Raw genomic sequence first — 18,100 nt, forward strand, 5'->3', positions numbered from 1 at the left:
ACTTTGTGTGGCAGTCCACTCTACATACCTGTCTGCTTTGCAGGGGCAGTTGGTGGACCAGGGCTCAAGTGAACACCCCTCCACATCTCGCCAGCGGCCCTCGCCTCTTGCGTCTGCTTATTCTTCCATGTCGGCGGAGGAACCTGCTGAATGGACCCCGCCATTGTAGAGTAAGCGGAGCAAGAGGGCACGAGGCAGGGGCAAGCCTGCTCAGTCGCAGCAGCCTTTTCAGGGCGTTGAGTCTCCCCACAGAGCCCTTACTGCCCCTCGCACATGCAAGTGGAACTTGCCAACAGTGGGGGTACACTGCCTCATGCTACACGTCCCTGTAGGCGGCTGGCTGTCCCTATTCCTTCGGGAGTGGGAGGCAGCCACATCAAATTCCTGGGTCCTGTCCATGCTCTGGGATGGCCATTTTCCACAGTGGAGGCAAGGTCCTCCATCCTGTTCCGGGGTTGGGCACACTCCTGTCCCAGCCACCAGAGTCAAGGCGGAAGTTCTCCGTGCCAAGGTTCAGTCGTTACTGGACAAGACAGCTGTTGAGGTGGTTCCGGAAGGTCAGCAAGGAGAGGGGTTTTATTCCACCTACTTCCTAGTGACCAAGAAGGACAGAGGGTTCAGATCCATTCTGAATCTCATAGGGCTAAACAAGTTAATAGAGGTGCCGTCTTTCAGGATGGAGACACTGCACTCAGTGATCTCATCTGTCGAGACAGGGGATTGGCTCACGTCAATCGATCTCCAAAACACATACCTTCATGTCCCGATGCACCCAGAACTCAAGAAGTGCCGTCAGTTCTCCTTTGATGGGAAGTGCTACCAGTTTCGTGTATTCCTTTCGGCATCTCCATGGCCCGAGGGTGTTCACCAAACTCATGCTAATCCCAGCTCAGTTAGCCAGGTCTCAGGGCAGGTGCTGTCATCCATACCTAGAAGATTGGTCACTGAGGGCCCTAGGCCAACAGTTAAGCCGAGACTCCACACATCGGGTGATGGATATTCTCGTAAAGCTGGGCTGGATTATCAACCTCAACTGGTTCTGACACAAGATCTGGTGTTCTTGGGGGCAAGGTTCAATACGGAGCTGGGTATTGTTTCCCTGGCTCCGGACCGAATTGTCAAAATCCAGAGGACTGTTACGCAGTTCCTCCAGTCCTCCATTGCCTCAGCTCGAACTTGGCTTCGGTTGCTAGACAACATGGCGGTGACAGTTGATGTGGTTTGGCCTGGGCGTCTGAGGATGAGACCTATACAGCAGGTGTTAGCTCAGCTGTTTTCCCACTCGGAGAGCTACGAGTCCTACTCGAGATGCCTGAGTGGTTAATCCCTCACTTGCGGTGGTGGAAGGAAGTCTGGAATCTATCCATGGGAGTCCCTCTGGAAAACGTGACACCTACCCTGTTGATTCAGACAGGCGCCTCCCTTTCGGTTTGGGGTGTGTGTTCTGGGCGACCGGTCGGTCTCAGGCCTTTGGTCGGAGAACTAAGTCCGGCTGCACATCAATGTACTAGAATTGAGAGCAATCAGCCGGGTGTTCGAGAGCTTCGTGGAGCTAAATCATGGCCAGTTGGTTCATCTAGAGATGGACAACCAGATGGCCATGACTTCGATATGAGGGATATGAGGGTAGATTATGCACGGTGGTGTGTCAGCAGGGGGCTTCTTGATACCTTTTCTGCAGATTTAGTCGCTGTGTTAGAATTTCTCCAGTGTCTGTTGGAAGCCAGTCTTGCGGCTTCCACTATTCAAGGATATTCTACGGCTATTTCGGCATTCAATGTTCCTGTTGACGGGAACTCTTTGCGCTTTTTAGTAGGCGTGGACAGAATCCGTCCGGCGGGTTAGTACCCCATGGGGCATGTCAGTTGTTCTCGATTGGTTCCCTTTTTCAGAATCTGTCCGCCGACCCAGCACTAACTGTTTTTCATTTGGACAGAGTTAGTATTCGTTTGCCGGATTCTTACCGTCCTAAGAGAGATGGTGCCTTTCATGTCACAGCAGCTATTGAGCTTCCCGCTTTCACACAATCTTCCCCTTCTGTTACCTCTCTTCGGCGTGCTCACATCTTAGATGTCCGCAAGACCCTTAAGGCTTATATCAAACGACCAAAGTATATCCGTAAGGATAATCAGTTGTTTTGTTGTTATGGCGGGGGTAAGGTTGGTCTTCCAGCGAACAAGCAAACCATATCTAGGTGCCTTGTCTCTGCCATTTGTATGGGTTATTCTTACAAAGGTCGTATCCCACCTGAAGGTTTGACAGCTCTTTGGGTTAGGCCAGTTGCTACGTCTAAGGCATACGCTGCAGCCCTGCCCATTGAGGAGATCTGCTCCGTGGCTATTTGGAGCCGGCCAAGTACGATCATTCGTCGCTATCAACTTGACAGACACTCCATGCCTGTGCTTGGTTTGGTCAGTCAGTTCTCACCAGTTGGCAGGGTTCCACCTCTCTAGCCGTTTGAGCTTTCGACATTTTCAACTATCTGCCTTTCTGAAAGGAGGATCTCTATGAAAAAGAATTGAACAAACCTGTAGAGGTTGCAGATTCTTTGAATAGTGTCCTCCTTGGGGTACGGCCACCCACCTCCCCACATTCTGTCTGTTAACATTCAGCATGGGAAGTGAGGTATGAGGTTTATAGCCTTACCCCCTGTGCTGTTGAGCGCATGTTTGTTTGTGAATATTCATCAAATTTAATGGTTAGTTTACTTAATTCAAGAGTGTTATACGGAACAACAAAATTCCGATTAATCGAAAATGTTTTTTACAATCGATAATTATTTTTAATCCTTCTTTCAATCGATCTTAATCGATGTCAGCAAATAGATATGCAATTTGACCATGTAATTGTCTGCTTATAAACTGTACATCTTGATTTATGTTTTTAATCTATTTTGTTCATTTTATTTAAAATTTATTCAATATTGTTTACAGTGAATTTGGTGATGTTTTTTGTGTGTGAAGTTCTCAGCAATGCACCAACTGGTTTACAGCAACCATGATGAGGTTACCCTATTCACGCCTTGAATGAACTTTGGTTATTTCTGGACAGCCGTGAAGCCTCTGAAGCATGCAGAATGCTCTCCGGTTGATCATGTGACTCCTTTGTCTGATCATTCTCTTTCTGGTCTCAAAGTAGTGCAAACGTGCTGTAGTTGACTTTATGATTTTACTCAGGCCTAAAACACCCAAGAACAAGCAAGATTCTTCATCTAAAAACGGAAATTGTGCTATAAATGCAAGAAAACCTTTTCGAATGCAGATTTACATTCTGCGTGCATTGATTGTATCGGTCTTTGGGACTTGGTGTCACGATGTCAGTTCTTCAAGACTTCACTATTGATAAGTTTAAGGCATACAGAAAAGTATGCTGACGGCGATTGAACGAGCAGGCTTCCAGGCAGAAGTCGGAAAATGGTAATCGTTTAAGATGGCCAAGAAGGATAGGCCTTTCATGACGTCACATAGATCCTTGCCGCCGAGCGTAGACCGGGGGAAGACTTTCTGGATGTCTTATCAGACTCTAATTTGAAGGAAAATTTGATACGCTTCTTCCGCTCTGATGTAGACCTGCCCAAGCCTATGGTGGCGTCCAGAGTGGTGGTGGTTAATTGGTCCAGTCTTCAGTGAATCAGCCGTCTATGATGGTTATAGCACAGCTTACGACTTCACCTGTATCCATGTCCAACGAACCCATCAAAGTCCATTCGCCTATTATTGACAGTCTAGTGTCAGCTTCACATCTCCTGAACCACTGATCGACAAACCGTACCAGTTTGATAATGGCGATCGTATTGAGTCCGGCGACCAATCCCAGTTTGGCATTTCATCTCAATTCTGTGGACCAGTTCTGTTCGGCTAACCACCCCAGTTTGGAGAGCCATGTTATGGCAATACGAACCAGTTGGGAAGGCCACTTAGGTTCAGCAAACCGCATCAGTTCGGAGGGGCAGTTTGGTTAGGAAATAGGAACCAGTTCGGAGGGCCAGTTTGGTTCAGCAACAGGAACCAGTTTGGAAAGGCCAGTTCGATTCAGCAAACCGCACCATGTTGGAGGGCCAGTTTGGTTTGGCCACTCGAATCTGTGAAAGGCCAGTTTGGTTCGGCAAATTACCAATTTGCGACATGAACCAGTTTTGAAGGTCACGTTGGTTCGGAGAACCGCGCCAGTTCGGCAGGCCAGTCCAGTTCGGCGAATAGCACCAGTTCACTCTGCTTCGGCAATGCCAGTCCGGTTTTGCGAATCGCACCAGTCTGGGTGGTTCTGCAGTTCGTTACAGTCCGGTGATTCTATTCAGTTTGGATCTTTACATCGTGCTTCAGCATCTCGTCTTGAGTGACTATGAACCTCTAGACGAAAATCCCTTACTGAAGGAGATGCCAGAAATGTCATTCAAGCCCCTTAAAGAACTATATCAGTGGCAATGTGAGCTGACACAGTCAGCATGTATCCTCACCTCCATATTTATCACAATATTGCAGCCATAAGACATCAGTCTCAAAAGTGACACTGAGTGAAGTAATTGTGTGCATAAATGAATAACAAGTAAACTTATACATGTTCTTTGGTTACCAATGAAATAAATATTATGAGGACCGACTTGTTACCAGTGTGTCAACACAAAACAGCGGCATCTACTGGAGGTACACAAGCGACAAAGCATCGTGAAAAACAATGCAAGGCAAACATGTTTTTATTGCAAATGTAAGGATTCTGTATGCACTGATGAAATGCTTGGCTTGTAGAGGTTGTACGTGTGCGTGTGTGATGATAATGGTATATTACATTTGACCCTTTTCTAATGGCTTTGGGTATTCATAGCTTTGGACATGGAAGCTGTGCTATGTACACTTGTCTGAGGGGAACACAAGTATGTGATCTGGACTACCAGTTGTCAGACTTCCATTTTTGTGGAAGCCATGGTTGCTGACTTTGGGTGCTGGCGATAAGGTGACTTGCTCTGAGAGTGGAGTTCGAATCCTGAATTCCCCCTCAATAGGACTACAATCTGTACGTACCTAAGAAAGTGTAATCCCAAATATAACATGTAACATATTTATGTTTCTACAGGGTACATAGTAAAAGTATTGAGAGTTTTTGCTATGTGATGGTTGTTGCAGGTTAATACCTTGTCAGTGGAGGTCCAGTCGGAGTTCTTGGAGGTCCTAAATGAGGTCCAGAATAACAGCAGTGTGAGCGGCGTTGTCCTCATATCCTCTAAACCGGGATGTTTCATTGCAGGCGCAGATATTGGGTAAATATGTTGTAGTTTGCATTTTGATTATCATTAAAGTGTTCAGATTCCCCACAAAGGTTAGGTGTATATCAGCCCAACAAACGTCGTGCTCTCATTGGCTGTTGTTGCATCTCGTTGTCACAAGTGTTGAGGATTGTGGTCCTGGAAACTTGTTAAGACACATATTTTCATCCTGGTTGTTCCCAAGGCCACAATACCAAGAATGGTTTAAACAATAATTCATAAATTTAGTGTTGTTAGGGGCAATTCAAACAATAGTGTTTGCAATAAATACACTTAGTTTAACTAGTGTCAGATCAAGGCCACTTTGAAGGTCAAGTGTTATTATTATGAATTATGCTGTCGTTGCCTTGAGGTTGACTAATGGGCTTGGACCAAACTTACTGACTTTGCTGACATGTCATTGTGTCTGAATTGTGCAGATAAATGCTCATGATATAAGTCACTGGATTGCCAAGTCCAGACTTGATTATGTACAGACTGCCATCTTTAATAACTTTTCCCTGTATCCCGTTAAATCGGTATTGGTGCTCACATTTTGACATTTTCTGTACTGTTTTGCACAGTAAGCTTCATGTTCACTCACATGTGATTAGACAAGCAGAGAGCAGACTGCAGCAGATTGGGGCATAAGAAGGAAGAATTATCAGATTTATTGTCACCTGCTTCACTGATACATTGGGATAATGCCTCAGTGTGGTGTTGTAAGCTAATTCTGCATGACACTCAGGTGTTATGCAGGAGCACCTCTTCACCATGTGAGGAGAGATCTTGCTGCTCATCCCTATGTTGGTCAAGGCCAGCAGGAGAGATGCTGCTCATCCCTATGTTGGTCAAGGAGCAGAAATGCTTTAGTGGTTTGAAAGGGGCCACCAATGTATGTCCAGGCCCAGCCTATATCATGGATCCTGTAGGCTTGAAAAGAAGGAACTGGCCTTCGACAGATGTCATGCTTCCCTTTTAATATCAATGCGTTAACAAGATTACATCTTATCTAATTGGATCACCAGGGCACATTAGACTTGAGATGCCATGTATCAGCAAGAGAGTGCCTTAGATCTACAATGCTCCCTTTCTACTCCTTCCTATGATTGATGAAGACCTCGATGATCTGGTGAAGACCTCGATGATCTGGTGAAGACCTCCATGATCTGGTGAAGACCTCCATGATCTGGTGAAGACCTCCATGATCTGGTGAAGACCTCCATGATCTGGTGAAGACCTCCATGATCTGGTGAAGACCTCCATGATCTGGTGAAGACCTCCATGATCTGGTGAAGACCTCCATGATCTGGTGAAGACCTCCATGATCTGGTGAAGACCTCCATGATCTGGTGAAGACCTCCATGATCTGGTGAAGACCTCCATGATCTGGTGAAGACCTCCATGATTTGGTGAAGACCTCCATGATCTGGTGAAGAAGTCCAAAACAAGGATGCAGGTTGAGTTGGTTATAATCGGAGACCTGGACAATGTCAACAAGCAGATGTGAAATATCAGCTCTTGCCTGAACTGGGTTGCTTTTGTGCAATCTTCTATCCAACTTAGCAGGGCACAGGTCTTCCCTTTGATTCTCAAATCAACATCACTCTGCAATAGGCTACATTACAGCTCGACAATATGTTCAAAATGCTGGTAAAACTTCCAGGCAGCACTGATATGGATGTAAGTACAGATCTTATGGAAACAAAAATCATCTCATTCTGCTTCACCCAATACCGTATTAATATGTCATTTGCTTCCGTAGCTGTTTAACAGAACTGAGTTGTCACAACCTAGATCTGTCACACAGATGTGCACATCTTCAACAGGTCTTTAAGACTTTAAGACATCTTCAACAGGAGACTAAAGAATATCATTAAAGCATTCATCAGGACAACCAACCATAGGTTTCTTGAGTCTACTGTTAGCATGGCCTCCAAGATCCAGCAGTGACAGGCGGACTACCAGAGTCAATGAGATCCTCCCAACAGGATGACGTTACATGTGGACATCACATCTCAGAAGACATTTAAACTGGCAGTGAAATCAGAAATTGATCTGGGCATGACGTCACAATATGTCATGGGACCCACAATGAAGGCTGCTATCTAGGGAAACTACCCAGTAGTCCCTTTCATGGTGTACATGCTAGGGGTGACTATTGAGGGGAAGCATATAAAATGTACAGTTTGATTTTTCGACGATAGCTGAAAAAATACTGACGCATTTAAGCCTAAACTGTGAATGAAGACCTAAAATAACTATATATAAAATTGACAGCAAAAAACTGACACAGGGTGGAAGCTGCTGAGGAGGTTGTCATATTTTTCGTGTTTAAAAGAGATCATTTTCCGCGATCTTGTTTCGACACTTAGGAGGGTTCCCTTATTTAACGCACAATTGCAAGAAATAGGGTGTCAAGCTATTACAGAAAGATCTGTAAATTTCTAGACCCCTCTGCCAAATGGCAAAACCTGATATACTTGCAAAATAATGAAAATGCGAGGGAAAACTTACTATTACTCTTGCGCCACATGTTCATCTTCCACTGTCCAGCGAGGAAATGGAGTTGCTTCAAAAGCTCTTCCACCCTGACAAGAAACTAAAACCCCAGATCAGGTTTGAGAGGTAACGGGCGGATAACTCTAAATCAAAGTAAACAAATGTCTTACTACCTATATTTTATGCTACGCATTTATCAACAAAAGTCAATTACTAAACTATCGATAGTCACACATATTATTGATGCATCGAGTAGTTTTTCGTTTGTACCATCGATTAATTGCTATCGGAGACTCTACAATTGCAATCGATCGATAGTTCGATGCATCGTTACAGCCCTAATACATGCTGTTCAAAAGAAATATCAAGCAGAAGTTTCATTTTGAATAATTCTAATAATATTTCCTCTGAAACATGAGGAATTAGTCCCTTCCATCTCCCCTGATATATGTCTGCTTATCATGATGTCAGTAATGGATTATTAATGTGATGGTTTCCACCCCACATATGCACGGTGGCATTCCCTGATGAGGGGAGGGTTTCCACCCCACATATGCACGGTGGCATTCCCTGATGAGGGGAGGGTTTCCACCCCACACATGCACGGTGGCATTCCCTGATGAGGGGAGGGTTTCCACCCCACATATGCACGGTGGCATTCCCTGATGAGGGGAGGGTTTTCAGCCCACACATGCACGGTGGCATTCCCTGATGAGGGGAGGGTTTCCACCCCACACATGCACGATGGCATTCCCTGATGAGGGGAGGGTTTCCACCCCACACATGCACGGTGGCATTCCCTGATGAGGGGAGGGTTTCCACCCCACACATGCACGGTGGCATTCCCTGATGAGGGGAGGGTTTCCACCCCACATATGCACGGTGGCATTCCCTGATGAGGGGAGGGTTTCCACCCCACATATGCACGGTGGCATTCCCTGATGAGGGGAGGGTTTCCACCCCACATATGCACGGTGGCATTCCCTGATGAGGGGAGGGTTTCCACCCCACATATGCACGGTGGCATTCCCTGATGAGGGGAGGGTTTTCCTTACATCCGTTAGATATGTTGTCAGTGAAGAAGATGAACATTAAATAAATTTTGCCAATACTCAGTCTAAACTGAATTTATGGCTATAATGCAATAGAGATAGTGTTCCTAAACTTATACACAGTAGTGATATTACAGACAATTAGGGTGTGTTGTACGTCACATGTCTAGGATGATTAGACCTTCACTACAAAGGAGGGAATGTTGTCTCTGTGTGTCTGTTACTGTTCTATGATGATTAGACCTGTACTACAGAGGAGGGAATGTTGTCTCAGTGTGTCTGTTACTGTTCTATGATGATTAGACCTGCACCACAGAGGAGGGAATGTTGTCTCTGTGTGTCTGTTACTGTTCTATGATGATTAGACCTGTACTACAGAGGAGGAAATGTTGTCTCTGTGTGTCTGTTACTGTTCTATGATGATTAGACCTGTACTACAGAGGAGGGAATGTTGTCTCAGTGTCTGTTACTGTTCTATGATGATTAGACCTGTACTACAGAGGAGGGAATGTTGTCTCAGTGTGTCTGTTACTGTTCCAGGATGATTGATTCCTGCAAGACTGAGGAGGAAGTGATGAGAATATCTCAGGCCGGACAACAAGCCTTCCAGACAATGGAGGACAGTCCCAAACCCATTGTTGCTGCCATCATGGGATCGTGCCTTGGTGGTGGTCTGGAGGTGGGTGACCACAGACTGGTTCATTGTGCATTTCTACTTGCTGTCCCAAATGTTTGAGATTTGTTTTTAATTTGCACTTGGGGTTTGTAATAAAATTTCTTCATTAATTCATATGTTTCTTATGCCAGTCAATGAAAAGTATTTCCACAGACATAATTTTTGAAACATGTAACTGGATGGTAACTGTGTAGCCTGCTGCCATCTGCATTGGTCTGTTTAATCAACTGAGATGAAGTCTGAATGTGTTGTGTAAGCAGTGATTTCTCTGACACTGGTTAATGTGTTGCAGGTTGCCCTGGCCTGTCAGTACCGACTGGCTGTGAAGGATCGCAAGACCAGTCTGGCTGTACCGGAAGTGATGCTCGGTCTTCTCCCTGGGGCAGGGGGCACACAAAGACTGCCAAGACTTGTCAGTACATTGTCACACAAGTTCATTTGTGATCATTTTAATGTAATTTAAAGACTTAAGACACTAAGCGCACAAATCAGCCAAATGTTTGTCTGGTTTGGTTCTATAAAGAACTAGTTTGAAAAGGCTTCTTATCAAAAACTTTTTCAAGGTTGAACTTTAAAGGTTTACTTATTGATCATTTAGTCTAAGGAAGAATAAGACACACTGACAAACAACTTTATCATCACAATAAGGTGCGAAACTTAACTGTAGGTTTTAACACAGTTATTAAGCAAGTAATGATTTCACAGAGAACCTACACTGAAATGTGACTCCTAATTGTAATAGTCATCTGTCATCCATGTTTCTTATCTTTCCTTAGTACTCTGACTTCTAAATGCCCCTCAAGGATCAAGTGATCAATTTGTCTACAATGAAATCACTGTACGGTTGAAATAATGATCAGATCACCCTTAAGATTAACTGATTCTGTTGGAGCTCAGTAACCTCAGTGTGTGGAGCTCAGTAACCTCAGTGTGTGGAGCTCAGTAACCTCAGTGTGTGGAGCTCAGTAACCTCAGTGTGTGAAGCTCAGTAACCTCAGTGTGTGAAGCTCAGTAACCTCAGTGTGTGGAGCTCAGTAACCTCAGTGTGTGGAGCTCAGTAACCTCAGTGTGTGGAGCTCAGTAACCTCAGTGTGTGGAGCCTAACAGTGTGTGGAGCTCAGTAACCTCAGTGTGTGGAGCTCAGTAACCTCAGTGTGTGGAGCTCAGTAACCTCAGTGTGTGGAGCTCAGTAACCTCAGTGTGTGAAGCTCAGTAACCTCAGTGTGTGGAGCTCAGTAACCTCAGTGTGTGGAGCTCAGTAACCTCAGTGTGTGGAGCTCAGTTCAGTGTGTGAGCTAACCTCAGTGTGTGGAGCTCAGTAACCTCAGTGTGTGGAGATGTTTCAGCTGTTGTTTCTCATGTTGTTTCAGATTAGTGTCCCAAATGCCCTTGACATGATGTTGACTGGAAAAAATATTCGTCCAGACAAAGCCAAGAAGATGGGCCTTGTTGATAGCTTGATAGATCCTCTAGGTATGTTTCATTGGCATTCTGTATGACAGTCCGAACTGACAGAGCAAACTGGGTGGTCTGTATCTCAACAAACTGGGTGGTCCATACCTCAACAAACTGGGTGGTCAATAACTCAACAAACTGGTGGTCAATACCTCAACAAACTGGGTAGTCCTTACCTCAACAAACTGGGCACTCAGTACCTCAACAAACTCGGTTGTCAGTACCTAACCAAACTGGGCATCAGTACCACAGCAGACTGTAGAAATTGATTTATTTGATGAATTCTGATTAATGTGTTTTGTAAATAGATATATTTTAAAGATTGGTAATTTAGATTAGTAACTTATATTGTTAGTGGCTGTACCCTCAAAGGGGGTTAAAGTAGTGTAAAATTATTGTCCTTCTGAGAGGGTACGTAAGTCCCAAAACTTTCAAAGTAAAATGTAAATTTACCATATTTTAAACGTAGTATCTTTGTTCTTTTAACTGCCGGCTAAATTTTCCTACAATCGCCAGCAGCTGAAGGGATGGTGTAAATCCAGCTAGGGTCCATGCAGGTAGCAAAAGTAATGCAAGTCCCCATGGTTCCTAGTATGGTGATCTACCTTCAGTTGTTGGCGATCTATAGCCTGTCTTTGATACTGTATTGACTTCTTTAATTGGAATGTTTTAACTTTGCTCGCTAGTTTTATATTCATAGCTGTGATTCTCTAGTGATTTTACTGTCCATCATTGACAAGTTTTAATCTTCAAAGTATTTTCACTATTTATTGTATAAATTGTTTTCGTCACGATATGGCTGAGATATTGCCGATGTGACGTTAAATATTAACTCACTCACTCACCCTAAGCTTGGCTCTCTTCCCATTGAACTCACTACCGCTCCAAATCTAACTCGCCCCGACCCTCCACTCATTTAAGAAGGCCCTTAATACATTCCTTTTTACTAAAGCCTACAACTGACTTTTCCCTTCTTTTGTAAATAGTTTTAATTTGCCATGAGCATGCATGAGTGAGTGGACACTGGCTCTTTGTAAATATCCACTATTATTACTATTATTGTTATGTTATTATTAAACCACATTTCTGATCAACATAATTGTGCAGTTATATTTAATGATAGATGCAGAAGACACTGCTCCATGTGTAACTGGTTTCAATGTGTTCTGTAGGTCCTGGCGTTGCTGCCCCGGAGGAGAGAACTCTTCAGTATTTGGAGGATGTGGCCATTCAAACAGCCAGGTAATGTCTCATGGCATGACAGTTGGTAGGAGGAGTGCTTGTGGTGGTATTGCTGGAATACTGTTGTTTCCCAATAAGTGCCATTGATAGTACATTTTCACATATCCTTATGTTGCACATTGTTGCTACGGCCAAGTACTTGCTTTAGATGCATGACAACCTGTCATTCATGTTCCACAAATATCATGAAGTCCTAACACAAGGAATAAGTCTTCCAGCATGATTCATGGTAGCAGCATGGATTTTTGCTTCCATGCATTAAAATACTCAGAATAATATTCTGCTGAGAAAAATAAAGATGGATTATACAATCATTGAACTTGGCAAGATACACCTACAAAAAAACAGATTCCTAAAAAAACAACCAAAAGATATCTACTTTCATGCCTTGCTAAATCAGCGAATACGTGTGTACTGACTTAAAGGGGTAGGTCTTCAAATATGAGATGACACGATGGTCTGGGAGGTAATGTCGGCTTATAGTTACTGATGATGCTCATAGAATGACATCCATTTTCACTTAGTAGTAACAGTACTTAAATATGTAAGCAGGATAAGTGTTTAAAAAATACTGTGATTGTGTAATGTTTTCAGTTCTTGAATATCAGAGATTGTAACAGAGATGAACATGAAGTTTTCCTTCTAAAACCATGGATCCTAACATCTTGTAACTTGTTGGAGCACCAGTGAGGTACCTGCTGCCGTCACTCACATGGTCTAAATCAAACATTGTCTAACATCTTGTAACTTGTTGGAGCACCAGTGAGGTACCTGCTGCCGTCACTCACATGGTCTAAATCAAACATTGTCTAACATCTTGTAACTTGTTGGAGCACCAGTGAGGTACCTGCTGCCGTCACTCACATGGTCTAAATCAAACATTGTCTAACATCTTGTAACTTGTTGGAGCACCAGTGAGGTACCTGCTGCCGTCACTCACATGTTCTAAATCAAACATTGTTTTACTTGAACAGGGGTCTAGCAAACGGGACGCTAAAGAAGACACCCAGGAACAAAGGTTTACAAGACAGTAAGTGTTCAGTGACTCAAGTGATAGATGTAAGCCTCCATCATCAGGCATTTAGAAGTTGGAGCTGTAAGGAAAGAGAAGAAAGGGGGAACAACTTATTTATTACAGTATTACTGAGTAACACAGATGGTGTTCCTCCATATATATTACTGAGTAATACAGAGGGTGGTCCACCATATATATATTACTGAGTAATACAGAGGATGGTCCACCATATATATTTACTGAGTAATACAGAGGGTGGTCCACCATATATATTACTGAGTAATACAGAGGGTGGTCCACCATATATATATTACTGAGTAATACAGAGGATGGTCCACCATATATATATTACAGAGGGTGGTCCAATATATATACTGAGTAATACAGAGGATGGTCCACCATATATATATTACTGAGTAATACAGAGGATGGTCCACCATATATATATTACTGAGTAATACAGAGGGTGTTCCACCATATATATTACTGAGTAATACAGAGGGTGGTCCACCATATATATATTACTTAGTAATACAGAGGATGGTCCACCATATATATATTACTGAGTAATACAGAGGGTGGTCCACCATATATATTACTGAGTAATACAGAGGGTGGTCCACCATATATATTACTGAGTAATACAGAGGATGGTCCACCATATATATTACTGAGTAATACAGAGGATGGTCCACCATATATATATTACTGAGTAATACAGAGGGTGGTCCACCATATATATTACTGAGTAATACAGAGGGTGGTCCACCATATATATATTACTGAGTAATACAGAGGGTGGTCCACCATATATATATTACTGAGTAATACAGAGGGGTGGTCCACCATATATATTACTGAGTAATACAGAGGGTGGTCCACCATATATATATACTGAGTAATACAGAGGATGGTCCACCATATATATTACTGAGTAATACAGAGGATGGTCCACCATATATATTTACTGAGTAATACAGAGGGTGGTCCACCATATATATATTACTTAGAGTAATACAGAGGGTGGTCCACCATATATATTACTGAGTAATACAGAGGGTGGTCCACCATATATATATTACTGAGTAATACAGAGGGTGGTCCACCATATATATATTACTTAGTAATACAGAGGGTGGTCCACCATATATATATTACTGAGTAATACAGAGGATGGTCCACCATATATATTACTGAGTAATACAGAGGGTGGTCCACCATATATATTACTGAGTAATACAGAGGGTGGTCCACCATATATATATTACTGAGTAATACAGAGGGTGGTCCACCATATATATTACTGAGTAATACAGAGGGTGGTCCACCATATATATATTACTGAGTAATACAGAGGGTGGTCCACCATATATATATTACTGAGTAATACAGAGGGTGGTCCACCATATATATTACTGAGTAATACAGAGGATGGTCCACCATATATATTACTGAGTAATACAGAGGGTGGTCCACCATATATATATTACTGAGTAATACAGAGGATGGTCCACCATATATATATTACTGAGTAATACAGAGGGTGGTCCACCATATATATTACTGAGTAATACAGAGGGTGGTCCACCATATATATTACTGAGTAATACAGAGGGTGGTCCACCATATATATTACTGAGTAATACAGAGGGTGGTCCACCATATATATTACTGAGTAATACAGAGGGTGGTCCACCATATATATTACTGAGGAGTAATACAGAGGATGGTCCACCATATATATATTACTGAGTAATACAGAGGGTGGTCCACCATATATATTACTGAGTAATACAGAGGGTGGTCCACCATATATATTACTGAGTAATACAGAGGGTGGTCCACCATATATATTACTGAGTAATACAGAGGGTGGTCCACCATATATATTACTGAGTAATACAGAGGGTGGTCCACCATATATATTACTGAGTAATACAGAGGGTGGTCCACCATATATATTACTATAATACTGAGTAAATACAGAGGGTGGTCCACCATATATATATTACTGAGTAATACAGAGGGTGGTCCACCATATATATTACTGAGTAATACAGAGGGTGGTCCACCATATATATTACTGAGTAATACAGAGGTGAGTCAGAGGGTGGTCCACCATATATATTACTGAGTAATACAGAGGGTGGTCCACCATATATATTACTGAGTAATACAGAGGGTGGTCCACCATATATATTACTGAGTAATACAGAGGGTGGTCCACCATATATATTACTGAGTAATACAGAGGGTGGTCCACCATATATATTACTGAGTAATACAGAGGGTGGTCCACCATATATATTACTGAATAATACAGAGGGTGGTCCACCATATATATTACTGAGTAATACAGAGGGTGGTCCACCATATATATTACTGAGTAATACAGAGGGTGGTCCACCATATATATATTACTGAGTAATACAGAGGGTGGTCCACCATATATATTACTGAGTAATACAGAGGGTGGTCCACCATATATATTACTGAGTAATACAGAGGGTGGTCCACCATATATATTACTGAGTAATACAGAGGGTGGTCCACCATATATATATTACTGAGTAATACAGAGGGTGGTCCACCATATATATTACTGAATAATACAGAGGGTGGTCCACCATATATATATTACTTAGTAATACAGAGGGTGGTCCACCATATATATATTACTGAGTAATACAGAGGGTGGTCCACCATATATATTACTGAGTAATACAGAGGATGGTCCACCATATATATGTATACTTTGTAATACAGAGGATGGTCCACCATATATATTACTGAGTAATACAGAGGGTGGTCCACCATATATTACTGAGTAATACAGAGGGTGGTCCACCATATATATATTACTGAGTAATACAGAGGGTGGTCCACCATATATATTACTGAGTAATACAGAGGGTGGTCCACCATATATGTTACTGAGTAATACAGAGGGTGGTCCACCATATATATATTACTTAGTAATACAGAGGGTGGTCCACCATATATATTACTGAGTAATACAGAGGGTGGTCCACCATATATGTTACTGAGTAATACAGAGGATGGTCCACCATATATATTACTGAGTAATACAGAGGGTGGTCCACCATATATATATTACTTAGTAATACAGAGGGTGGTCCACCATATATATATTACTTAGTAATACAGAGGGTGGTCCACCATATATATTACTGAGTAATACAGAGGGTGGTCCACCATATATATTACTGTAATACAGAGGGTGGTCCACCTTATATATTACTGAGTAATACAGAGGGTGGTCCACCATATATATTACTGAGTAATACAGAGGGTGGTCCACCATATATATTACTGAGTAATACAGAGGGTGGTCCACCATATATATTACTGAGTAATACAGAGGGTGGTCCACCATATATATTACTGAGTAATACAGAGGGTGGTCCACCATATATATTACTGGAGTAATACAGAGGGTGACCATATATATTACTGAGTAATGCACAGAGGGTATATATAATACTGAGTAATACAGAGGGTGGTCCACCATATATATTACTGAGTAATACAGAGGGTGATCCTCCATATATATTACTGGAGTAATACAGAGGGTGTTCCTCCATATATATACTGAGTAATACAGAGGGTGTTCCACCATATATATATTACTGAGTAATACAGAGGGTGGTCCACCATATATATGTTACTGAGTAATACAGAGGGTGATCCTCCATATATATTACTGAGTAATACAGAGGGTGATCCTCCATATATATTACTGAGTAATACAGAGGGTGGTCCACCATATATATTACTGAGTAATACAGAGGGTGTTCCTCCATATATATTACTGAGTAATACAGAGGGTGGTCCACCATATATATATTACTGAGTAATATAGAGGGTGGTCCACCATATATATTACTGAGTAATACAGAGGGTGTTCCTCCATATATATTACTGAGTAATACAGAGGGTGTTCCTCCATATATATTACTCACTAATACAGAGGGTGGTCCACCATATATATATTACTCAGTAATACAGAGGGTGTTCCTCCATATATGTTACTCAGTAATACAGAGGGTGATCCTCCATATATATTACTCAGTAATACAGAGGGTGGTCCACCATATATACTACTGAGTAATACAGAGGGTGGTCCACCATATATATATTACTTAGTAATACAGAGGGTGGTCCACCATATATATTACTGAGTAATACAGAGGATGGTCCACCATATATATATTACTGAGTAATACAGAGGATGGTCCACCATATATATATTACTGAGTAATACAGAGGGTGGTCCACCATATATATTACTGAGTAATACAGAGGGTGGTCCACCATATATATTACTGAGTAATACAGAGGGTGGTCCACCATATATATTACTGAGTAATACAGAGGGTGATCCTCCATATATATTACTGAGTAATACAGAGGGTGTTCCACCATATATATTACTGAGTAATACAGAGGGTGATCCTCCATATATATTACTGAGTAATACAGAGGGTGATCCTCCATATATATTACTGAGTAATACAGAGGGTGGTCCACCATATATATTACTGAATAATACAGAGGGTGGTCCACCATATATATTACTGAATAATACAGAGGGTGGTCCACCATATATATTACTGAGTAATACAGAGGGTGATCCTCCATATATATATTAGTAATACAGAGATTGAGTAATACAGAGGGTGGTCCACCATATATATATTACTTAGTAATACAGAGGGTGGTCCACCATATATATTACTGAGTAATACAGAGGGTGGTCCACCATATATATTACTGAGTAATACAGAGGGTGGTCCACCATATATATTACTGAGTAATACAGAGGGTGGTCCACCATATATATTACTGAGTAATACAGAGGGTGGTCCACCATATATATTTACTGAGTAATACAGAGG

General features: G+C 42.2%; 1 protein-coding gene across 1 annotated transcript in view; it reads left to right on the forward strand.

The window, feature by feature from the left end:
• LOC124279900 (trifunctional enzyme subunit alpha, mitochondrial-like) overlaps positions 1 to 18,100 on the forward strand; it is a 58,813-nt gene that overhangs the window by 11,640 nt on the left and 29,073 nt on the right. Inside the window, exons 4-9 of the mRNA XM_046715780.1 lie at positions 5,121 to 5,254; positions 9,334 to 9,472; positions 9,762 to 9,881; positions 10,840 to 10,942; positions 12,097 to 12,166; positions 13,141 to 13,196. Of these exons, the coding sequence (XP_046571736.1) occupies positions 5,121 to 5,254; positions 9,334 to 9,472; positions 9,762 to 9,881; positions 10,840 to 10,942; positions 12,097 to 12,166; positions 13,141 to 13,196 (622 nt within the window). The remainder of the gene's footprint in view (positions 1 to 5,120; positions 5,255 to 9,333; positions 9,473 to 9,761; positions 9,882 to 10,839; positions 10,943 to 12,096; positions 12,167 to 13,140; positions 13,197 to 18,100) is intronic.

The sequence above is a fragment of the Haliotis rubra genome, unplaced genomic scaffold (genome assembly GCF_003918875.1).
Source record: "Haliotis rubra isolate DU_JTF1 unplaced genomic scaffold, ASM391887v1 Scf258, whole genome shotgun sequence".
NCBI lineage: Eukaryota > Metazoa > Mollusca > Gastropoda > Lepetellida > Haliotidae > Haliotis > Haliotis rubra.